The 24,282-nt window shown below is 40.1% G+C and overlaps 3 protein-coding genes across 8 annotated transcripts; 1 reads left to right on the top strand and 2 right to left on the bottom strand.

Moving 5' to 3' along the window:
• Positions 1 to 936: 936 nt before the first annotated feature.
• Positions 937 to 11,162, bottom strand: LOC307018752 (uncharacterized protein). Of its 6 annotated transcripts, XM_079649156.1 has the most exons (21): positions 10,950 to 11,161; positions 9,864 to 9,998; positions 9,062 to 9,752; positions 8,755 to 8,943; positions 7,968 to 8,511; positions 7,774 to 7,889; positions 7,652 to 7,674; positions 7,502 to 7,542; positions 7,364 to 7,414; positions 7,038 to 7,170; positions 6,719 to 6,878; positions 6,333 to 6,456; positions 6,166 to 6,197; positions 4,137 to 4,200; positions 3,936 to 3,973; positions 3,638 to 3,701; positions 1,967 to 2,065; positions 1,816 to 1,829; positions 1,531 to 1,564; positions 1,307 to 1,395; positions 937 to 1,219 (listed from the first exon to the last, which is right to left on the bottom strand). In XM_079649156.1, the coding sequence occupies exons 1-20, from the start codon at positions 10,956 to 10,958 to the stop codon at positions 1,326 to 1,328; spliced, it is 2,631 nt and encodes an 876-aa protein (XP_079505282.1). In that variant the 5' UTR covers positions 10,959 to 11,161; the 3' UTR covers positions 937 to 1,219; positions 1,307 to 1,325. The 6 variants fall into 6 exon arrangements, 5 of the variants coding, with proteins under 5 accessions (XP_079505282.1, XP_079505283.1, XP_079505280.1 ...); XM_079649157.1 differs by having other exon boundaries at positions 7,968 to 8,148; positions 8,731 to 8,943; positions 9,062 to 9,998; positions 10,950 to 11,162; XM_079649154.1 differs by having other exon boundaries at positions 9,062 to 9,998.
• A 345-nt stretch (positions 11,163 to 11,507) lies between these two features.
• c8a (complement component 8, alpha polypeptide) lies at positions 11,508 to 17,087 on the top strand. The gene is made up of 11 exons (XM_079649160.1): positions 11,508 to 11,731; positions 11,855 to 11,963; positions 13,009 to 13,156; positions 13,257 to 13,404; positions 13,887 to 14,076; positions 14,173 to 14,355; positions 14,963 to 15,203; positions 15,299 to 15,430; positions 15,542 to 15,699; positions 15,854 to 16,079; positions 16,878 to 17,087. Exons 1-11 carry the CDS (start codon positions 11,622 to 11,624, stop codon positions 17,027 to 17,029), a joined length of 1,797 nt encoding a protein of 598 aa, XP_079505286.1. The 5' UTR covers positions 11,508 to 11,621; the 3' UTR covers positions 17,030 to 17,087.
• Positions 17,088 to 17,454: 367 nt separating this feature from the next.
• c8b (complement component 8, beta polypeptide) lies at positions 17,455 to 21,580 on the bottom strand. The gene is made up of 10 exons (XM_079649161.1): positions 21,423 to 21,580; positions 20,839 to 20,980; positions 20,593 to 20,725; positions 20,274 to 20,471; positions 19,842 to 20,082; positions 19,192 to 19,320; positions 18,924 to 19,087; positions 18,390 to 18,543; positions 17,770 to 17,841; positions 17,455 to 17,665 (listed from the first exon to the last, which is right to left on the bottom strand). Exons 2-10 carry the CDS (start codon positions 20,925 to 20,927, stop codon positions 17,511 to 17,513), a joined length of 1,335 nt encoding a protein of 444 aa, XP_079505287.1. The 5' UTR covers positions 20,928 to 20,980; positions 21,423 to 21,580; the 3' UTR covers positions 17,455 to 17,510.
• Positions 21,581 to 24,282: the final 2,702 nt, after the last annotated feature.

Here is a 24,282-nt window from a genome sequence, read left to right as displayed (position 1 = left end):
TTCAATTAATGCCATGTGGTGTACACACACACACACACACACACACACACACACACACACACACACACACACACACACACACACACACACACACACACACGGGGATTTCACAAAGTAACGTCAGCCCATGCAACAATGACAGAGAACCGGGAATAAGAGCATAGGGTCAAATCTAAACCCAATGGACTTTTTAATATTGCAAAATAAGGAGAAAATATAAAATAAAATATACTCCTATTATACTCTTTTGCATCAATATATTATAGGTGTCGTGTCACATATATACAAAACATGTCTCTGAAGTGTTTGGCTCGAAATGCCAAACAGATCATTGCAGCATCCCATAAACCCCTCTGTTTCAGCCCTGTTTAAAAAGTGCTGATTCTCTGTCTGTTACTTTAGATGAGTATAAGGATCCCCTCCCCACGCCCGGCCTCTGAGAGATATTTGGTTAAAAAGAACACAATGGTGCTCTAGGAGGAGATTCAGGTGATAAGAGGGGGGGGGGTTACCTTGGTGATTGGCTAATGGTTACACAAGACAACAAAACGTTATGAAATCATAAAATGGCCAAAATCTGATCAGCTAATTTTCAGACAGGTTTTTATATAAATGGATCAGGACAAAAAGAGAGAATCTTTTTTCCTGAACCTTTCAGAATCTCTTTACACAGAGACATGTTGATGCAGAAGAGACATGAAAAACTGGATTTCGCACAATAGGCGACCGTTAAGTGTACATCTCTTAAACTTGTCATAACCGCAGACCTTATTTCAGAAATCAAACCAAAAACCTATTTAAAAATACATTGAATTTTAGAGAAAATGGAACCAAGAGTGCAAGGAAGCTACTGCAGGTGTACAGGAGCACTTAATGCATTGGATTTATCCAGCAGTCTGTTTTGAATGAGGGTAAAAATGTAATCAAAAGCGTGAATCAATAACACATTTTTAATTGGATGTAACAAACAAAAAAGAAGAAATCAAAATGCAAAGAACACATTTACAAATAAATCCCTAAATGTACAAGTGAGGTGTTACTTTATGTCATCACTCTTTGGATGAAGTGCAATGATTAAATGTGTGGATTAATAACAGTTACAAGAGAACTGAAGAACATATTGTGAAATATTCAAGACACACTCAACAAAAACGTGTGATAAGAATTATAATACAGTAACAGCAGCGGCTCCATTCACGATCGTTTCTTTTTCTCCACTGCAGAGGAAACACATATTTAAAAAAAATATGAATCATGGTACCACATTTCTTAAGTGAATTATATATTTTGAGTTTTATACATTCCTTCATTTGGCGATGTGGTACTCAGAAGTCGTCAGCATACAGCAGAGGGGGAGAAAGGATCTCCAGCTCTGTGAAGTCAACCTCCTGTTCCCTGTCAGACCAAAACAGGAAGGGTCGTCAGAGTTCACCAGGAGAATGCCAAACCTCCCGAAGAATTGGCTGCGCTCCTTTGGGAAAATCTACAAGCTTAATTTTGCTGATAAGAAGGAAAGCCGTCAACACTTACGGATACGGAGGCTCCTCGACAGCACACAAGAAGTCTGGGTAAAAAAAGGAGCAGATACAAAATGGCACGTTAACTTTGAACCGCGCCGCAGCACGTCTCCCGGTTACAGGAATCAGATAAATGTCCTCCTGCAAGATTTTCCATTACAGGCAGGACGCCAACCTGACTGTGGAGCCCTCAAAGAGATGTCTAAGTACCCTGCACTTAGCTGCACCAATATCAGTGAGAGTGACATGAGTGGTGACAAACAGAGGGGTCATGGAACAAATTCAACTCTGAACTTACTTGGTGGCTCAGCACTTTGCAGAGGATAGAAGGGATAAAAAGGAAAATATATTTTGAGAAAACATTTTTGATATTATTAACGATGTTGTTGGTTGCAGATTTGGATGACTTTTAAGATATTGTTGAGGTCATGAATATGAGAATACTGTACTTTGTAGGGGTCACTCCGCTGCCATCAGGAATGTCATCAAATTCCTCTTTGCTGTGTTGAAAGAAGATGGCTAGTTTCTGCAGGGCGTCATGTCTCGTCCTTATGGTGAAAGACCAGAAAGTGATAGGACTTGTATAACTCTTTTCATACTCATTAGTAGCCTATAGGGGGCATGGCACACCTATACATTATATCACAATCCAATACAGTGACCTGAAAAAAAGTCACCCTACTTTATTTATTTAGAAGATTTGTTATATTATTAATCATAGAAAATATATAGTGTCACTATAAAAGTATAGACTAATACATTTAACAGGGTTATGGAAGTATTTGTTTGAGGCACTATAGGACTTCAAAAATATAATTGATAATTTTTCAAGCAAACATTTTTAACATCTGCTGGTTTCAGCTTTTCAAATGTGCCGATATCCTGCTTATTTTTGTAATTTGTTTCCGATTCTGACTGGGGGTTTTTATTTGAACACATTAACTTATTATTAAATTATTGGAATGGAATTAACTATGAAAAATATATTTTAACTTTAATTTATATAAAAATAACTTATAAGAACTGTGGAGGCTATTTTTATATAACATTAGAAAGACTGATTCTTATTATTACATTATAAGCTTATTGTGCTCAATCCCGCCCCCCCCCCCAAAGTTTTGATGGGGAGGATAGGAACGAAGGGAAAAGTCACATGAGAAAGTGTTTAGCTTGCAATATTGAAAGTAGCAAGGTCAGGTGCAGAGAATGAGAGAACACAAAGAGGTAGTCAGAACAGCACATCGCACCGGCCTTGAATTGTATGGGAGCCGCACTCCCACGCAAAGCTAAGCAGCATTATGGTTTTCCACTATATCTGAAGAAACGTTAGCGAAAACAAATTACGTATGATAGAGACAGAGTAGGGAGGGATTTGGCCAACCGGCCGAATGATGATTGGAGGATCGTGTTGCCAAGAGACTCTTGTCTGAGTCTGTGCACCAACCAAAGAGAACCAAGTCTAAACCACGGTATCTCTTCAGCTAGTCTTGACCAATCATAAATGTACGGGCAACGCCCTGTGTAATAAAATGTATTGTCGCACGAGGTTCGAGGCTCTTTACGGATATGGTGGTTACAGATTACAGCTTTGCTGCCTGTGATTCCCAAGACGTGATGAGTCCTTGGCCAAGTGATATATATATATTTTGCTCTCTTTACAATAAATAGTTAAACCTAGAAGTTGTCTGTCTTTTCTGGAATTCTGAACCCAACAAAACCCTCTGAACTCTACCACCAACCCCCTTCAACTGGGGGACATAGAACAATCAAAAACCTTTCGGTGTAATTTACACAGCATGTTTCATCATTAAAAAGGTAAAACACCCCCTCCCGAAATATGACTCGTAGCTAGAGTTTTTCACGATTTTCAAAGGGTTTGATATTTTTAGGGGAAATTACAGAATATATATTAGTCACCTTTTTATTATTGTGTTTAATAAAAGTCCCATGTTCAGAACAGCGTTTTGTTTTTATATGGTCTTTTTATCCATTAGTCGAAATACAACATGTACACACTCGCTGCCTTAGGAAGAGGGGGGTTTAGAAAGATTATTGTACACATTGTTAGGCAAAACAAACATGCCAAGGTATCTGCTTTGACACCTGTGTGTGAGACTCACTGTGTGTGTAGGTCCTCCAGGTTGGCATCGCTTAGAGTGTGATGGGCGCTCACATAGTCGCATGCTGTCAAAAGGAACACATGAAGGGCAGATGGAGGGGGGTGGGGGGGAGGAGGTAAGGGAGGGAGGGAGCCACATGGTAAATGTACATCAGGAGGCATGTTACAGTCTGCCATACATCAATGCCTCAAATAAAACAACCACAGGCAGAGCTTCCATTTCCCTTAAAACCAGAAGGTTGAGAAACCCATGTTCTGTTCTCATGTTTTCACTTAGACCGGATATAAAATGTACTCACACATCTCGGGCAGTGGGACCGTCTGATTGGGAAAGGCTCTATGCAGAAAGAAGAGGGAGAAAAATACCCGCCACATGAATTAAATCCCATCTTTCAAAGGGAATTACTTAAAGGCACTCTGATGTGGTCAATGGTTTCCGTCTTTCTTAGAAAACACTGATTCAAAAGCAACTTTACACCACAGTAGAGGATATTACTTACTGGCTCTGATTGATGGGGGAGAGGGTCTCGTCTTCACATGCCCACTCCTCACTGTCATCTGTGACTGTGGGAAACACATTAGTTTGGTGTGAATACTGATGATAGATGTTAGGCAGGGTAGAAACTAAAAACCCCAGCTGACATGGAACTCCTTCACAATCATAAAACAACACACGGCTGTCAAGCTGAAGGAAACTACACTAACTTTAAGTAATTATGGCCAAGTATTGTATTGCGCTGGTCTTAGGTAGTATCCAGTATCCTCTGTGTAACTGTTCTCCATCATTCAACAGTCCATACATGAAATCAACCGGTTAACTTGATGTATTTATAAGGATACAGTGCTTTTGAGATGTTGAAGTAGCTAATGTAAAAGTAGGGTTAGAGGTGACCGCACAAGCTGTCAAATATTAACTGAATCATAAAGCCTGAAGGGAAAGCTAGGATGTGTTGAAGTAGGGTTGTGAGAGATACTTATCTTTAGTCACTCTTTTACCTATGGTGGTCAGCACACCCCGGTTTCAAAAAAGCAGACAAAAGTACCACTTATTTTAGTCACCTAAAGGAAAAGTCTACCTATGTAAAAAGATACGTTTAGCTACAGGACGTTAAGAACATTTTCACCACTTTGCTTGCCGTCAGATAGCTTTACAGTTTATGTCCATGCTCTCTTGAAAGCCAGCAGACCCGGTTGACAGAAACACTTACTTTACCTCTCCAGACTTGAAAGTTGACTAGCGGTTAGTCTTGGTTATTGTGTGACTCTAGGTGTTCTTTAAGACCAAGTTCAGATTAACCAACATCAGGTAATTACATACATTAACTAAGCGATCAAGGCAGCAGTAGACCAGGAACTTCTGTGTTCTAGAGGGGAAATTACAGTCTTTTGTCAAAGGAGACTGGTGGCTTTGGAGAGAGTACACATAACAGCTTCAGTTCCCCCACCAGAGCTATAAATCGAGCGGTGAAAATAGTTACAGTATACACTAAAACTGATATCGATTTGTCTTCATTTGGCAGCCTTTTTTTAGAAAGTTAAAATACATTTTGCTGGTGCTCCCGTTGCACAGAACATTGCTTTGATCCTGTGCAGGGTCGGCTTCATGGGGGGGTCATTCGCAGACCATGCCCCCCCAAACGAGTCACTGTGGCCCCCCAACGCAGGGCAGGCAAGCCCTGCCACTTTGCCGTTTTTTTTTACTCTGTCAGTGTTTAGATAATTATTATCTCAGTGTGTCTCAAACGGTTTGGTCACCATTTATATAAAGAAGTATTTCCGAGGAACACCTTGATATGATCATTGTAGTTATTATAAAATAAGAGAATAAATGAAAAACAGGTATGAAATACTATAGGACAGTAACACGAATACAGTTTAAAAGGAGAGTGATTTGGAAAATAAAGAAAAAGTAAATCTGTTAACAGTTCTGTTTCAGATGGGTGTTGACAGATGTATCCATAGATCTTTTCATGTTGCTCTCAAAGTGATATTGATGCTTTTAACTTCAATATTTAAAAAAAAATCTTCCCGGGGGAGCATGCCCCCAGACCCTCCTAGAGGAGCTTAGGTCCACCCCCCACCTAAAACATGTTCACATGGATAGGATACTAAATATATTAGCACACTTTTTAATATATGGTGGCCTATGTCCATATGTCTCTGTTTTGGTGGTCGTGCCACAACCGTGCATGTATGCACAAGTCATAGGTGCGCTATAAAATAGCACTACACCCATGCAATGTGTGAAAACAAGGGACTTTACAGCATGTTTTGACATTGAAGTTGCGTTGGTGTTTGTGTGTTGGTTGTTGACGGCAGTGTGTCCGCCCCCCCCCCCCCCCTGTGGTAAATGATTTCCCCCCCATTCAATGTGTTCTAGAGCCGACCCTGATCCTGTGTTATATTCCGAGTCCAAACTACACTAGGGGTGTCTTCTGTAGGAAATGCACTGAATATGGAAAGTACCTCATACTTAAAAGATGTCAAACATCCCTTCAATATTTTTTTTGTGCAGAGGCTTATACTTACAACTGCTTGTTAGTACAAGGTGACCAGATGATCTGCAAAACAAAGAAAATAGTTATTAGACATATATCATGACACAACCCCACGCTGATATACGGTACTTGTGAGAATCGGCTGGTTAAAAATCTTTTTAGAAGCAAAAGCATTTTTATCAGCGCAGTATCCAGCACCTGCTCCCAATGCTGATTGTGTCTGCTTCCAGGTTGCCTCCTCGTCCAGCTGCTTGGGCCTTCTTACCAAGTTCCAGCATCTCTTTGATATTTAGTTCTACATTCATCACGGAAATATAACCATCTGCAATACCAAGGAAAGAGAAAAAACTGAAACTGTGATGTACATTTTTAAAAATCTCTTTACTTTTATGTAAAGAAACATTACTTTTAGCCTGCTTTCAGTTCAAGATTCAACTCAAGTTTACACATGCTTAGACTAGTGCAGGTAACATCATGTGACTGAACCTTTCATCAACATCAATAAATCACAATATCTCAAATCCTTGTTTTGATTATTGCGATCTATCGGGGGGAAATAATCAACAGCATGTGTACAAACTCACATTTGTGGTTAGTGTCTCGGGCTAACCATTTGCCTTTGGGGCAGTTGGTGGTGCGAATGATGCCAACAGTGTCTCCTTTCTGAACTGGGAGGTCATTCTTGCGAACCTTGCTAGCCACCATCGCCTTGACGTGGTACATGGCCTCCTCTTCACCGGTCACCTAGAGAGAAACCTTTCAGTAATGTAATACTTTTCCTTTACCATCATTGTGATACTAAAATACTTCTTTAAAATGCAGGATTGAATATGAGCAAGTTAAAAACTAACCACGACAAGTACTATAGTATTTACTAATCAGTTGAGTATTTGCCTAACTTACTTTGAACTTCTTTTTCATTTCATGTTCCTTCTTCTCCCTCTCTTTTAGCTCCTTTTTCTCCTTCTCCAGTCGCTGCTTTTCCCTCTTCTTCCGTTCTTTATGTTCAGCTGTGTTAGGGCTGTTACGTTCTTTACTGAAAACAAATCAGACTGTTCAATGGCCTCAAAGAAAACTCATTTTACATAAAGATAACATGTTCCACCTGAATATAAATGGAACCACATTCCAGTAAAAAATAACTGAATTAGAAAAAACTAAGGTTTCTCCGATGTGTAAACAGAGGGAACAAGTATATGGCTGTATGAGAGGGGATATGTCTGACATACCTGTGGGCATGAGTAAAGCTCGGGTGAGAGGGTTCTCGTGGCAAACTACCCCTACCACAGTAAGACAAAAATCAATGACTGGCCATTTTTAAAAGATAAAACACAAGACTTGTACTGTATGTTTAAAATAATACATACCGTGGATTCCGCTGCCATAAATGAGGAGGCGCCTCTTCTTTCTGAAAATAAAAGATTATTTTTTGATTTACCACATATTGTTCTTCATAAACGTACTCAATAAAAAGATGATTAAATGCTCATTTAAATGTATTTAAGAAAAGGAGTTACCGTCGCACGGTTAACGTACGGATCTGTAAAAATGGTGAACAAACAAGTTAAACAGGGAGAATAATGATCTGCGAAAAGCACTTCTATCACGAAGAAATACCGTAATAAGTGAACATTCTTACTCTTCAGTCCCGCTTTACGTTTGCGCGAGTTCTGGCCAAAGCTAAATTTGTTGATGTTCTCGACATCCTCGTACACATTATCGCACGCTTCATAGTAACTGTCCTGTGAAGATACACTAGAGGAAGCAAAACAAACAGATTGAACGAACAGGAAATGTTATCAGAAAGTAGAATGAAAGTAGAATAAAACTCACTCTGGATGTGGTTGACTCCCATCATACAATGCTGCGTGGTTACTATTGGCTGTTTCCTGCACAGCAGAGTTGGACTCAGCATCTCCCGGATCAGTCTTGTCAGCTTTAGTGCTTGAAAGAGGATCCATATTCACCTCCTCACTCTGAGACCACTGCTCTGACACGGCAGACTCTGGGAAATCTGGGAGGTTTATTGGTTCAGGGAAGCTGGCCGGATCAAGAGGCATTATGTTTAGACTGCCGAGGTTCAGATCTTGGACGTCGGTGCTCATAAAGGGCTCTACAGGATCGCACATTAATAATTGAGTTTGTGGATACTCGTAATCGGCGACCCCAAAGTCATCTGGTACAGGAAGTTCAATGCTGACTAAGTCTAAGGCCTCCAGTTCTAGCGCAAAAATGTCAACAGCTCCACCGTCTGCCGTTTCAATCTCAGAAATATCAAAGTCTGGAAACTCTGGAGCATCGAGCACAGACTGGGAGATGGATGGGTGCTTGGCCTTTGGCTCTGCGCTTGGTTCTTGGCTCAGACCTGATGACACCTCTATAATAAGAAACCAAGATCAGCATTTGAACAGATGTTCAGCCTAACCACAAGAAAGTATAATGTAAACTGCAGCACTGAATACATACAGTGAGCGATGTCAAAGTGAAATCAAACTTTTTGCCAATTTAGTCTTCAGTCCGTCAACCACAAAAGGGGGGTTGGGGGAAATAATATTAAAATGAAGCACAGCTACTGAAATGGAGAAGAAAAAGATACAGAAATGAAGAAAAGTTAACAAACCGTTAACTGTGGGTTGATGGTAACAGCTGAGATCCACAAATGGAGGTCTGGGGGGCTTTTTGGGCAATGGACCCAGTGACATCAAGTCAGGCAGAGGCTCCTTTTGAGGGGCAAGTGTTGGATGAGGTTCACCAGTCTTGACATGGGGAAGAGTTTGATCTCTGCCAAACTGCTTATTTCTAGCATACTCTAGCCATTGGGAAAGAAAATATCACAAACACGTTAGATATCTTATCGAAAAACTACTGTAGTATAGGATGAAATGGGTGTCTGACGTGGACAAAAAATGGTTCTGAATGTAACTTACTGTGTGGTGTGTAGTCTGCTTTGAAGAACGGCCGGGCCGATAGGCAAGCCAGGTGTGGAAGATAGACGGGAGAGGGTATGGGTAGTTTGGGTAGTTCAGGTTCCACCAAGTTATTTGGCGGCGAAGAAAACGCCTCGTCTCTCGAGGCGAAGTCAGGGGAACGCCAGCTCTTAGCTTTAACAGAGATCAACATCTGCTTGCGTGAAAACTTCTTCTTGGCTTTCTCCAAGGTGCTCATAAATTTATTTTCTGAGTCGACACTGGACTCTGCAGTAGGAGGGGTGATTGGGATATCGGGGCTGGACAGGGGGTACTCGGCGGTTGATTGGTCACTTGGGAGGGAAAGCCCATCTTCTATGGTTTGTCTTTCCAAGGAAAGCTCACCAGGAGCACTGGAGGGTCTGATGGTCAAATCAGCATACATAGGCTCATTTCCATTTTCCGCACTGATCTTTGAAGCTTTAGTTGACTTGAAAGGAAGCAGCAAACCTTTCTTCTTGATTTTTGTTTGTGGCGGGACTTCTTTCTCTGGCTCTGGATCCAGTTTGTGCTCCTTTTTGACCAGCGGTTCTGTCTTTTTCTCTTTCGCATGCAGGAGAGGAAGCACCAGAGCCATGTGTCTGTCTTTGATGGAATGCCTTATTGTTGCCTCTCCATTAGTCGGCTGGGATGAGGGGGAGGTCTGCTGAGGCTGTGGTGGAAAGGATATTGGTCGTTTACCTCCAGATGCCCGCAGCCCATCTCTGAATATGACCCGGGGAACTGGGGGCTTGTTTTCCACAGGAATATTAATACTACTGACCAAAGAGCTGAAGTGTCCTCCGGAAGGTGGAAGGTATTTGGGTTTCTCTGCAACAGGTGGGCGACTAGCTTTGGATTGAGCCAAAAGGGCCTCTTCCTGAAACTTGGCCCTCAGAGCTTTGAAACCGCTCAGTCCCTCCATTGGAAAAAAAGAGAAAAAGAATCATGAGTAATTAGATTAATAAAATATGACTACTTTCACAGGAAATGTACTTAAATTATTATTTATGGTAGCAAACCCCAATGCTGGCATGTTGGCACAACATCATTTGAGGGTTGGTTTACCAAAATTACAAAAAACATCTCACATAATTACTTAGTTTTGGATTTACATGATGGGGTTTTTGAAATATCTCTCTCCATGATTTCTGCCTTTAACCCAATATAATGTACAAAATAATAAAAAACAACAATGGAAATAAGTATAAATATATTTTAAAAAGACAGGAAAGGTGATCTGTATGTGCGTGTATGTATGAGGATGATTCTAAAATGAATATGTTTAGGGTAAACAGTTAGGTGGATAGAACAAGACTAATACATTGACTTAAAATAAGGAAACAATTAAACCACAATCATTACCATTTTATATATTAATTATTCTGTTTGTGTTACCTTGAATTTCTGAAGAAAACTTGCCTCCATTGTAAACAAAGAACCAAAAAACAGAGGAAAGAACACTTGTAAATCAATGTTTTGATTGATTTTTCTTCTTTTGTTAAAGGCAGCCCACATTTATCTTATATTTCTCCATATTTAAATGTTATTCTAAAAGAATATGATGCTGTTGATTTTCCAATGCAATATTTTTAAATACTGTAAGCACCACAAAATAAAAATTGTATTTGCAGCCATCGTTTGGGAATGGAGACTCATATCTTTGAGATAGGTATCTGATAATCTGGGCCAATAAACACCAAACTATCTGTTGACTAAAGCTAGACACCACTAGAAGTGAATGATACATTGTTTTGTAATGTGCGTGAAATAACATGGGGTGACAGTTAGCCCATACCATGGTATGCTTCTTAAATGAAGCTATCTTTGAACGTTGTTCGAGTAAATTCACTCTATCTTTAAAAGTCACCTCTTCCATTGTAGCTCGTTCTGTGCATCCCTGTTCAGCTTTTCACCGTTGGAAATCTGTCAAAAATGAGGTAACGTGGAAGCTGTCGGCTTCGTTGATAAATCATAAGAAGAAACAAACAGGCAGCTAAAACAAACAATTTGAAAGCAACGCCGCGAGACGCACCTGAGACGTACCTGCAGCGCGTGACCTGATGACGTCACGTGCGCGTTCGTGCCGTTTAATTGAGAAATCAGAACTCGACGTCACGTAGTAGTGCAAAGAGGCAGACCCACTGTTTTTTAATTTTGTAATAATATTATTCTCAATACAAATAATCATGAAAATAATAATCTCATTTAAAACAATAAATGATGTACTTTACTGCAGATATTGTAAAAAGGAAAACGTTTGTGTGCAGTTTGAGGTGTATTAAATAGTTTTGCTGTTGTTAGCCTATCAAAAGTGTATATTTTGTTCATATTGGGACGCCATGTTCTGGCTTTATTTAAGTGTTTTCTGGGGTTATAGATTAATACAAAAAAACATTCCCAACTGTTGTAAGAGCACATGTTTACTCTTCATCAATCATTCACTGTGGTTGGTCAAGACTGCAGTGAAGAGAAGTCACAAAACAACGGCTGTTTTAGGATGTGGTATTTGAATCCTAAGGACTAGCTACTCATTTTCAGCATGGAGAGATATTTGAATTTACTCCTGACTTTATGCACACTGCATCTTGCTTTACATTTTAGCCCAGCTGTGAGTGCATCCAGGACGCCATGGACAACTGCTGATGAAAGGTGCAGTATTCCTCCCTTTAATATTATCTGACATTCACTTGATTACATCTTGGTAGTGGTTTAATACATTCCATTGATATAAGAGGAGGAACTGAGATAATAAAAGTGCTTTTGGGGTGACAGTTTGGCTGCGGCAAGGAGTGCCAAAGCTGTCAACAAACCAAATCCCATCAACTGTAAACTCGGGAGATGGTCATCCTGGACTCCATGTAACTCCTGCACAGAACAAAAGGTAATGTTGTTTTCTCAATACATTAATTAATAAGTCATGAAAAAATGTTGTATAAAAATTGGTATTACATATTATGAGTGGCTTGTGCAATACCTGGCAATAGTGGAGCTTAAACTCTATTGACACAGTTTTCTGTTTGGTAGCTCAGATCAGTAATATTTGGATGAGATGATCAATGGGTCCAAAGGGTGAAATTATTATCCTAAAACAGCACATCTGCTCTAATAAGGTCAATAAAAGTCGGCCTTAATTTTACAATGCTGCTCCAAAATTTGAAGCTGCCAGAACCCATTGTACATTAAAGTTGCAACTATGAGTCGATCCACGGAAAAAAAACATTTGCAAACTCATTTTATTGCAATACATTTGTTACTTGAATGCATTTTTGCTGATTCAGACAAGAAGATTACTACCTCTTATGTCTGTCAATTAGTGCATATAAGAAAGCTACTACCAACAGCCAGTATGGTTAGCTTAGAATAAAGACTGGAAACAGAGATAAAACAGATATCCTTATATGTCTAAACAAAATCTGTCTACCAGCACCAATTCCTGTACGGAATAAACATATCAACCCATTTTAATGCAAGTAACCATTTTTTGCCATTGAAACATGGCAAACATGTAGTTTTCAGCATCCAAAATATGATGATTTCCTGCTTTCTCTGTTTAATATCATATTGGTTTTAGACTGACATAACAAGACACTGAATGACATCATCTTGCTTTGAGAAACTGGAACGGACACATTTAAATTTGTTATGACATTTTATAGACCAAACGATTGAGTAATCTAGAAAATATTTAACAAAAACCTTATACCAAATATTTTATATAGCTACTTATAGGTAATGTACAAATAATGGGATTTTTTTTTTGAATGTATATGTTTTTAAAGGCAACAGTATGAACAAAATGTCATGCCTTAAAATGTGGCATTCTTCTGTGTTTATGCATAGTGTATGTCTGTACACCAATGATGGTACAGTATAAAGGAATGAACATGGGGAATTTTGATGCTAACTAATGTGTGGCTCTGTTTTAGGTCCGTTTCAGACACATAGAGAAGCCCTCTCAGTTTGGTGGCACCGAGTGCTTTGAGACACTATGGGACAAGTTGGCATGTCCCACAGTGACAACTCAGTGTATGTTGACAGATTACTGCGGAGAGAGCTTCACCTGCAACGAAACAGGCCAGTCCCTCCAACGCAACATATTATTGTTAAGAAGAAGATGCTTTTTATGTTTGCGTGTGTATCCAGTATAAGTAAATCTGTGTTTCTGTGTATTCAGGGCGCTGCATCAGCCAGTCCCTTCGCTGCAATGGAGAGTTGGACTGCGAGGGCTTTTCTGACGAAGACGACTGTGAAGAAATCAGGCGGAGAGATGACAAATGTTCAACCTTTCTACCCATCCCTGGGGCTGAACGTGGCACTCAGGGGTAAATAATGCATATAATGGTGTTATTATTCTCTTTAGATCGTATATCAAAAAGGAAGAACATTTATTTAAAGCATTGCAAATGACTTACTAAGGCAGTTGTAACAAATTATAAGAACATACAGCATCAGGATAAATACATCGTCAACACAATATCTTCCTCTCTCAAATTGCTGAAAAACATCCTAAATCAACATTGTTAGAATTACGCCAATATTCATACAAATATGTCCCCTTTAAACTTCAATCTTGGAGAGCTATTCTATTTGGCGAGAGTTGAAGGTGTGTTTTTGGGTTTTACTTCCCACAGATACATTTTTTTCTCAGTTTGTAATACTTCAAATGCAAGGACCTTCACCCGTGGGCCATCTTCATTGGAATATCTCATTTGACATTAGAAAGTAATCTAACACACATGTATTTCAATTAAAATCTCGGACAAATCACTTTACTGACTTATTTAAATTACTTCTTTGTCTACAGCTACAACAGCTTGACTGGAGGCTTTGTGGATCATGTACTTGACCCAAAGTACTTTGGTGGAAAGTGTGAATATGTCTATAATGGTGAATGGAGGAAGTTCCTTTACGATGCATTCTGTGAGAACCTGCACTACAATGAAGACGAGAAGAACTACAGGAAACCTTACAACTACCATACTTACCATTTTGTGGTATTGTAATGTTGTTACTTTTTTGGGGTGTCTTTAATAAATGAACAAATGAACTAAGACATTTTGATTTTGACAAGATGGTTGTATCGATTTCAGGCTCAAGCTATGTCAGAGGGTTCTCATGAATACTATGAAGATATGACGAGCGTCCTGGAAGCAAGAAAAACTATGAGTTCCTCCAACGCTGGATTCACAGTTAAGGTCTATTATGTGGAAGTTGGACTGACTGCAAGTCAAGAATCTGAGTTTCTCAAAAACATAACGCAACATAAAAGCCAGGTATGATCTGTTGACCCAAAGGTTAAAAAGCTCTAGTCTACATGAAGTGCAATTAACTATTTTGTTTATTTCAAATATATACTATTATTGTGAAATGTTTGAAATCAGGGTTGGCGGATTTCTCAAAGCATTAGCAATTTTGAAAAAATGCTTGTTGGCTTTCTTGGCAAAAGTTAGACAAGAAGATTGATTCCTCTCATGCCTTTCCACTGCTACACAGTGGAAGCTACTGCCAGTAGCAAGTAAGCTTAGCAGGCTAAAGACTTGAAACAGAGGGAAACCTAGTCTAGCCTAGTCGTGTCCAAAATGTACATACTGTATTCTGCCTACCAGCTTGTTTTTTTAAAGACTGAAATCGAATAAGTAGTCAATTGTGAACTGGTAATTGGATTTGTTTTGCTTTAGAGTCATAGCTCGATATTTCCCCCCAGTCTGAATGCTGGGTTAAATATCACAATATTGATCTCTCTTCTCATCTTACTGTATTATCCACAAGTGTCAAAAGACAGCACATTTTTTGGGGTGTATAAATAATATAAAGTTTATAATTACTAATTCTAGCTCTGAAAAGGACAAGTCTATAAAAAACGTTTTTCTTTGTCGTCAGGACCTAGGGTTCATCAGGCTTTTCTCCAAAGTGCAAACAGCCCACTTTAAAATGAGAAGTAATGAGTTGATGCTTCATGAAGATTTCTACATTTCACTCATGGAGCTCCCGGAGCAGTATGACTTTGGGATGTACTCCCGCTTCTTCAGCACATTTGGCACCCACTATGTCACAGAGGGAACTATGGGAGGAACCCTTGAATACATTGTTGTCGTCAACAAAACGTCCATGGCCAGCTCAAGTACTGTCAGCCCTACAGTTTTTTAATCAATGTCAATTGATAGGAAAGGTACCGTGAAGTAACCTTTATTAAATACTCTTTACTTACTCTTACAGATATTGATGGTAATCAAGCTGGGCGATGCTTTGGTGGCTCTATTGGCGTAAGCTATCCTATCGACGGCTCTAATTCAGTAGACTTCAAAGTGGGTGGGAAAGGATGCAAAAAAACGGGAACATTCAGTGCAGGTAAGTCTTCAATTTTTTTATTTTGAAATGTTTCTATCGACATCTGATATGAAAGATTGTTTCAGGAGAGTGTTATCAAAGCTTTTATTTCTCTCCTCTTTTGAATTGTAGACAAGGACTCAGATTCTGCTGTAATTGAGGACATTGTTACTCTGGTGAAGGGGGGAAATACCTACAGCAGCAGTGGCCTGTTGGCTATCAGGAACCCTGACACCTACAGGAACTGGGGAGCATCCCTTAAATACAACCCAACACTCATCGAATACGAGGTCACCTGAAATATCATTTGAGATAACACTATGTTACAGAACATACATAGTGAATCTATTTGTTCATGATCTCACACTGCTTTTGTGCGTATGCTGTCGTGTTCATATGCATTTTAGTAACTTTTCTACTCTTCCTATCTCTGTCCGTTCATAGACCATGCCAATTTATGAGCTTGTGCGCCTCAGCACGGCTGCCGAACATTCAGGTACGAGACTGGCCAACTTGGAGAGGGGCTTGGATGAGTATCTGCAACAGTTCGACTCGTGCCGCTGCGCCCCATGTAGGCACAATGGCATTCCTGTCCTCAGCGGTACTTCCTGTGTTTGCATCTGTAAGCCCGGCTACCAGGGAGAGGCCTGTGAAGAGACTCTCAGAGGGGGTGAGAAGTTTTTCATGAGTAAATACAGCAGAGAAAATCACATTACAGTCATTTCCTAAAGATAAAGCCTTTCCCTCCAGTTTACATTCTTTATGTTAAATTAAGCTAATTACTTCATGTGTCCAGTTCTGTTTACATTAACATTGTTAATTAAATGGGTGAGAGAGAGAAAGGCGTTTGACCATGCCACTACCTTAGGGGTTAAACAGTAGGCCAAGGCATAAGGCAATCCAATGCCCAGGCTCAACTGTACTTCAGAGAAAAACACGTTTCGAGCCGTTTTGGTCTTAATAGCGACTTTTGAAATGGAATGACAAATGTACGCAGAAGGAAGATTTTATGTTCATTTTCAGTTTTAAATAATATTTAGGCCAGAAGTTTTACATAATTATGGGAAATGCGTCAAGTGACAGGTGGGTGCCATAAAAGGTTGGTAGCCGCTTGGGAACTGTCCAGCTGCGTCACTTGGGCATGGATCAGTTCCACCGATCTATTTTATCATGCAATATTTCACTCTCAGGGCAAATAAAGAGGCTTCCAACGGGATGAGAAATGTTTGTAGACCATTTGATAAATAAACTGGTGCAGCTAAAAAGAAAGAACAAAAAAAAGATCAGCGAGAGCCAGCTGCAATTGTACACTAAAAGGAGTTGTCTGACATTTAATTAAAAATGTTGACTTTTTCTAAATGTACCAACTAATAAATCATAATTTTTCAAACTATTACCGACATGTTTACATTCTGTATGTGTTCTTTTGTTAATCTTGGCTTTAAACCCCTTCATTTATCATCGAAAGATACCAAGACGGATGGGTCGTGGTCGTGCTGGGGGGCCTGGACAGCATGTGCATCGGGGAGGAAGACTCGGACAAGGACCTGTGATAACCCTGCTCCTGATGGGGGCGGAGCAACCTGCAGAGGCTCCTCCTCTCAGACTCAGCACTGTTGAATTCACTCAGCGTGAAAATCTATGTTTTTTTAATGAATAAAAACAGTTTTTCACCCTGCTTATCTGTCTGAGCTTTGAATAAAAAGATTAAATGCATGCCTTTATCAGGACACAGACTATACTAATCTGTATATCAAGGTAGCAATGTTGTGCAGACTTTACCACGTGTGTGTAGATGCTTTGTATTCCAATCTTTAAATGCTTTGAATGTGAAGGTTGAATAAATCAAACAGGAGCTGAATGTAGGTCAGTGCTTCAGACTGATCTAGTTAAATGGTACAGTTATTCAGAAGTGACATGGTTTACTATTGTTTATGAAATATTCATTGAATATATCGCATTCAGGTCAAGTACGTTTTAAATCAAATATGATTAATTGTTTCACCTTGTAAGTCTAAAGACAAAGACATAGCAGACCAATCTAATATGTTCAAGGAGGGTTTAATAATTGTCCATGTCAATGTTGACGTCAGAGCAGATATTAATAGCATTCAGTAGACTCCTGCTGCAGTCCTCTGCAGGGCAGGCCTCCGTTACCAGGTGCTGGATTGATACACTGACGGCTCCTCGTCATCGTTCTCCCACTGCAGGATGACCATGCACCCCAGCAGCTCCAGCTGCCGTCAATGGCTATATCTGCCAGGAGAGACCACATCATATTCCATATCAATATGTTAGGCTTTAGCAAAAAGAGAGAAAAAAATGTTGTTTGCATGTTGTGTTGGATCTTGAGAGCTAACCTTTTCGCCTATTAGTGATCTCACAGCCCAGCCCAGAGTAGCCACCAGGACACACACAGTCACATCTGGTGCCTGTTGAAGGAGTAGGAGATATTTATTTCATTCTCATCATTATAACTAAACATCATTATCTCAACTGAAACATTGTCATATTCACGTTCCGCACTATTATCTTGTGTTAGGAAACAAAAACTCAAATAGGGAAGATTCATTGGTGAAATCAGCTTTCTTAGTCATCCTTTGAAGATAAAAAAGGTCACGTAATGTTCCTTTAAGTAAAAACAAAGGTCACCTCCAAAGACTGAAAACTCTTTGCATCATTTTGACCTCTCTTGCTAAACAATGCAGTATGTTGCTTTTTCTCATAGTTTCTGCCAAGAGTAAAGGAATCCACCAAAACAACTATTTGTATATCAAAACATTGATTTTTGAGGACAGCTTTGTTTTTCACGGGGAAATCTACATATCCCTTTAAGTATTGTGCCCAAAACTATACGTAAAATAACAAAACATAGCTCAGAAAAGAAAGTCAGAATTTGATAATGAGCTTTCAGTCTATAAGTTCTGGATATGGGATCTTATGATTTGCATAATACCAACATTAATATCCTTTGAGGTACCTTTCAAAACGGCCACTCCGTTGTTGTAGCAGGGAGCACATCGACACGGGCTGGCCTCTGCCAGGTACTCTGACAGCGCTCTCTTCAGGTTTCTTTTCAGCGTGGCATCCTGGGAGAAGTCTCTCGAAGTAACCAGCGCATACAGGGGCCGTGTCTAATGAGTAACAAATGTCATTATGAAATTATTTTAAAAATAAATAAATAAAAAAGATAGAGCCCTAATAAAATCTGAAACTTGGCCATGTCTGAGGGAGGCAGCCTGTTTGTATTTGGCACAATTACTATTTGCCGTCTTTGCAGTTTGTCCTCAAATGTGTTACTGATCAGCCAATTTGTACTTTGCCTGTTTGTAATTGAGCAAATATTGGTAACACCAAAGATCAACTCTCTGCTGAATGTTCTGGCATCGATTAGTTAAGTACACATTGATGGGAGAATATTAGCATTTAGTTTATAGCATGTGTCATAATGTGAAAGAACACAGAATGAGACAAGGAAAGAAATTAGCAAAAAGGAAAAAGCAGAGAAACTCACCGTTGTGCGAAGAAAATCTGGGTTGAAACGCACGCCTTCACCCCACAGTCCCATCAGGTGCGAGGTGGGAAGTTTTTTAGACACCAAAGCAGTGATGGACTCACTACTTCCACCTCTTACAACAGCAACAAAGTCCTCCACCATGCGGCCATGCACTGTGTCCTCTGTGGAGAAACCGTAAGACCTCGAAGTTTTAGCATAAGTTCCTTTGTCTGATGAAGAACAGAACATATCCTGCAGGGACTTTGGTAAGAACGTGGCACCTCACCTCCCATCTCATCGAGCAGGCCATCACAGGATCCACTCTCGACTCCGACAGACACATAAACACCATTTATGTTGGCCCCGACCTTTAGGCCTGACTGTGTGCAGCGTTTGTAGTCTTCCAAAGAATATTCTAGAACAAACAAAGTAGTCAGGGAGTTTATATTTTAATCTCACGCAGCTAGACCATAATGAAATGGCCATTGTAACTATTTTAAATCTGTCTGCAACCTTTGACAGCCACCATATTCAAATTGACAGGGGATATTTGGAGCAGCACTAAACTGGTGTCCCTCTTATTTATCCAACAGGAAGTACTTTGTATACACTGAAGACAATTATCTAACTTTGCGTCCTTTATTTGTGGGGTGCCTCAGGGCTCAAATTTGGGATCCTTTTTTTTTGTGAAGCACTTTCTTTTTAACCTATAAGTTTAATAAAAATGTAGATATATATTATTTAATCTATTACTACTGATCACCAGATCAGTGTTGAAGATGACGGGATGTAGAGGATGTCACTGCCATTGCCAAACCAAAGTATATGATCATGATAATTATCTTGTTTTGATATGCATTCTTGTGTTCATAGTACAATTAGAAACTCAGCATTCAAACGAAGCTTGATTTGACCGAGGCCTCATAAACTGATTACCTGATTTCTCAAGCTTCTCCTTATCCAGGATGATAGTGTGTGTGAAGTCTCCACCGAGGGCTGCCTCTGTGATGTAGTGGGTGCCATAGTCCCTATAGATCTGCCTGTATTCCCCATAAACATAGGTCTGCGGCAAAGAGCGTAGCCGCTGCAAGAACTCAGGGTGAAGCATTAAATCGTCTGACTTCAATATGTACTGGGCCAACTCCAGCACTACTTTGGTCCTCACAAAGCTGTTAGTCTGAGTGGAGAGAAAACATGAGGCAATTAATGGACACTTTAATGCTTTAAGGTTAAGATTGGAGTCTGAATTGACAGATAAAATAGATGACATGTGAGTTTATATGATATATCCTTAAAGTTTTTTTTTTCAGTTTTTGAGAAATCACTAGGTTTAACTGGGTTAATGCAACAAAAAAACACATAACTCACCTTGCCAGAAGCACGCCGGATCTTCCGTTCAGACTTGGTTTGTTTGTCACTGTTGTAGTTGAAGCCAAATTCAGCTACGCCTGGAATGGCAAAGCCAATGGAAATAGCGGTTTGGGTTGAGCGCTCCTTTATGGTGTGGTCCATGTACTCAGAGTATGAGCTAAAAGACTTGAAGTTGAAATCATAAGAGCCTTTTGTCTGTAAAAACATGGGAGGGAAAATGTCCTTAACATTTTGTAATAAGGAGGACCAAATTAATAAAACAAAAGTGGCTCATAATAAAAGATCATTCATATGTGTGATTGGCATCTGGTTTCACCTGATGAGTGTACTGTTGTAAGTTGTAAGGCTTCCTGAATCTGACATCCTGGATGTAGTCTGGCAGGCAGCTGCCAGCGTAGTATCTGTTATCAAGCACCACTCCCTCCAGGTTACTGTTCAGGATGTTGATTCTGAAAGATAAGTAACAGCACCAGATTGTTGTGGGAAGAACATCATGTTTGAGGTATTCAAGTCCCCTGAAATAACTGACACTTATATGTAGACTAATGGGAAAGTGACTAACCCTTTGGCGAGATTTTCGATTCCCCAGTACTCTTCGGCCTCCTGTCTGCAGGGCTTGGAAACTGTCTTACAGCCGGCTTCATCAGACATGTCCCCGCAGTCATCCTCCCCACTGCACTGCAGAGTTCTGGGAATACAGCGACCTGAAGGAGAGGACAGATGTGGATGGCAATTATTAATGGTTAATTTCCCCCAAAAATAGAACTACAGGAGACCACTTTGCATTGTAATCACTACAGCAGCATTGCCAAATCGGGTCACGGGTTGTGGGGGGGGGGCACCTATACCTACTTTTGGCATTCTAGGTCTGGACTACAGCCAGGCTTCCTGTGGATTCATAAAAAGTCTTAAACAACATTGAATTCACTTGTATACAAATAAGGCCTTAACTAGTATCAAAACATCTGTCCAAAAGTAAAGTCTTAAAAATGCTAATAGACATATGCAATGCTTATTTGCCTTAAGATGTTGGAACAGTGCCTAAAGCGAGCCACTAAATAACTTACTTTAGCTTAGCATAAAGACAGAAGCAGTGTAATATTATATGTGGACTTTATGATATACCTATACAGTTTATGGATATACCTGTTTGTTTGCAGAGGAATCCCTCACACAAGGGAACATTGTCGCAGGTGTAGCGGTCCGGAACGGTACAGGCCTCCTCCTCCCTGCCGTAAAAATTGCACGGCCACCCTCCAAACTGAGACGGCTGCTCCAGTTTAGCATAGCGATACTGGATGGGTGAGGGAGACAAACAAACACATAAACGGTCAGAGAAACACAGAGAACGGCTCCTAACAGCCCAATAAAGGCGCTGGAAGAGCTCGGAATCTGCTCCGGGGGACTATAACAGCCGAAATCTCATTAGAGGGCAGTTTTCACTTTGTCATGTCAAGGTTATTAATCCCCCTCCTTGTAAAGTGGATGAGATAGAGCACTGGAGTACATCCGCTGAGACCTTTGCTTCACAGAAAAACTGCCCAGAACGGTCAAAATGTTGAATGCCTCACACTGCAAAATTATCTCTCAATACTAGCTCTTTGGGAATGATTTATTCACCATTCTCTAAACTGACTGTACCAAATCTTATCTCATTTACGGCGCATTACAATAGTTGGATCAACTTATCTGGCATGTAGCGGGATAATGGACATGTAGGCCTATTTAGTTTACTGCAGCAGACAAAACCTTTTTTACATTTATTTGCTTTATTTTTAAGTTAAATGTGGGGTAGGTAATTTTGGAGAAACCAGCTCGAGTGCGCTAGAATTTGAAAATACAGTCGGAAAAAATCTGCCACTTCCTTACAGAGCCCCTCCTCCAACACACACGAACGCGCACATGACCAATGAGGTATGGGCTCAGAACAGTCTCATAATACGCACATGCACACAGAAGGATTCACACTTGTATTTCCGGATCCACACCTGTGTTTTTCAATGCACACACAAATGTGTTCCGTTTCATATACATATAAATAAAATCCAAACACAGAAAAAAGTTTTACATATGTATTTTTGATCCACACTTATTTGTTTTCCGTTTAAATCCCCTGAACCTGCAAACACAAACAGCTTTCTGTGCACAGATCGCTGTGAATTCGTGTGTGGATTTTTTGAGACTCCCCTGACGCTCACCCGATTGGTATTTGTAATTTCTCTCATCTATAGCCAATCAGATGTCTCATCCAGTCTAAGCCAATCACATGAGCGTGCCCCCACGAGGGTATGATTTATTGCGTTCATGACACTTCATATACGCACTTTGCGCTGTCCGGTCAGCTCGCTAAACAGAGGGGGGAGCTTCAGGTGATCATGCAGAGCTGCGTGTCTCCGTCAGACTCAGCAGCTGATCTGATCTCTCTCTTGCGTCCGATTACACTTCACTCGCGTTTATGTCCATATCGATCAGATCCAGTTCTCCTGATCGGCCTTTATAGAGAGCACCGATCAAACTATTTAGAGTGAATATCGGCCGATAATGACCGGCGGGGCTCCCCCGTTGACAGTTCACTTTCTAGCACTGGTTTCGTAGTGCACTGATCGATTAGGCTAAGCTAACCTGAAGCTGCTCCCTCCACACTCACAACAACTTCATACAGACATAAATAAAGCAGGCAGCTGTATTCAGGAAACACACATTTAAAACGGTTTTGCCTGCCGTTTTTGTGTACACACAAGCATTCATCAATAGTGGCGCTGAACCTTAATAATATAAAGGCTTGTATTTGCGTGCATTGGTGTCCTGAGATTAGCGCACTGCGCAAAATGCGTACATGAAGCGCTACGTCATGAACGCAATAACTCTACCCTCGTGGGGGCGCGCTGATGTGATTGGCTTAGAATTGAGGAGACATCTGATTGGCTATAGATAGAAAAAATTACAAGTACGAATCGGCTGACCGTCAGTGGAGTCTCAAAAAACCCACACACGAATGCAAAGCGATCCGTGCACAGAAAGCGGTTTGTGTTTGCAGGTTCAGAGGTTTTAAACGGAAAACAAATGTGTGGATCAAAAATGCACATTAAAAAGTTTTTTCTGTATTTGGATTTTATTTACATGTGAAACGGAACACATTTGTGTGTGCATTGAAAAACACAAGTGTGGATCCTTTTGCGGATCATGAAATACAAGTTTGAATCCTTCTGTGTTCATGTGTGTATTATGAGACTGTTCTGAGCGCAAAATGAGGTCACGAGATAAGTTTGTGCAAGAGATGGAAGACTGACAGGCAGGTAGGCCATCCAGTTATTTTAGCCGGGCCGGCTCAAATGATTGGTCGCACTTTTCATAGTACTACGGCTTCCACAGATTACATTTTTTTATGGATTTTTTGTCCAAGCATTTAAGATATTCATTGCTATCGGGATGTTAAGAACATTCAATGGAATATAGCAAAAAGTGTATCTCGAGACAGTTTCTCAAACTTATCTACCCCACCTTTAAGGTTAACCATTTGTTTTAAGTAAAAAAAAAGGTCTGAGGTTTTGGAAATATATGAATTTACTTGTTTGCGCGAGTTAGAGGAGAAGATTAGTATAACTCTGCTATGCTAAAGCTACCAACAGCTAAGGGCTCTTGAAAAGGGAATGGAGTTGGTCAGATAGTGTGAGTATAGGTTTTTGGTCAGTAGGCCTACTAGGCACAACTACGTGGAACTCCTGGAAGTCACTAAAACTAGCCAGAAATTGCCTAAACTGATTATTTTATACAAAACAAGATGTTAATAAAGTCTTTAGGGATGCTAGTGACTCATTCTACTAATGTATAGAGCCAAATTAGCACTAACTCCTGTTTCAAATGTCCAAGTTAAAGTGGACCTATCATGCTATATTTGAATAATATATTGTAGGGCCATACGTATATAAAACATGTCTGTGAAGTTTTTTTTCAAAATACCAAACAGATCCTGCATTTTAAGCCATGCCTAATTTCGCTCTATTTT

The sequence above is a fragment of the Notothenia rossii genome, assembly GCF_949606895.1.
Source record: "Notothenia rossii genome assembly, chromosome: 9".
Taxonomy (NCBI): Eukaryota; Metazoa; Chordata; class Actinopteri; order Perciformes; family Nototheniidae; genus Notothenia; species Notothenia rossii.
Note: the sequence above shows the minus strand (reverse complement) of the source record. Positions and strands in the feature narration are given on the sequence as shown.

Coding starts and splice junctions, on each gene's coding strand:
- LOC307018752 (XM_079649154.1), bottom strand. Junction 8,944..9,061: donor AGCAGACTACACACCACACA/GTAAGTTACATT, acceptor CCCAATGGCTAG/AGTATGCTAGAAATAAGCAG. Junction 1,396..1,530: donor GTCGAGGAGCCTCCGTATCC/GTAAGTGTTGAC, acceptor TTGGTCTGACAG/GGAACAGGAGGTTGACTTCA.
- c8a (XM_079649160.1), top strand. CDS start 11,622: ATGGAGAGATATTTGAATTTACTCCTGACTTTATGCACACTGCATCTT. Junction 11,732..11,854: donor TGGACAACTGCTGATGAAAG/GTGCAGTATTCC, acceptor TTGGGGTGACAG/TTTGGCTGCGGCAAGGAGTG. Junction 13,157..13,256: donor CTTCACCTGCAACGAAACAG/GCCAGTCCCTCC, acceptor CTGTGTATTCAG/GGCGCTGCATCAGCCAGTCC.
- c8b (XM_079649161.1), bottom strand. CDS start 20,927: ATGTCTGATGAAGCCGGCTGTAAGACAGTTTCCAAGCCCTGCAGACAG. Junction 20,083..20,273: donor TCCGGCGTGCTTCTGGCAAG/GTGAGTTATGTG, acceptor CTCTCCACTCAG/ACTAACAGCTTTGTGAGGAC. Junction 18,544..18,923: donor CAGATTTTCTTCGCACAACG/GTGAGTTTCTCT, acceptor GTTACTCATTAG/ACACGGCCCCTGTATGCGCT.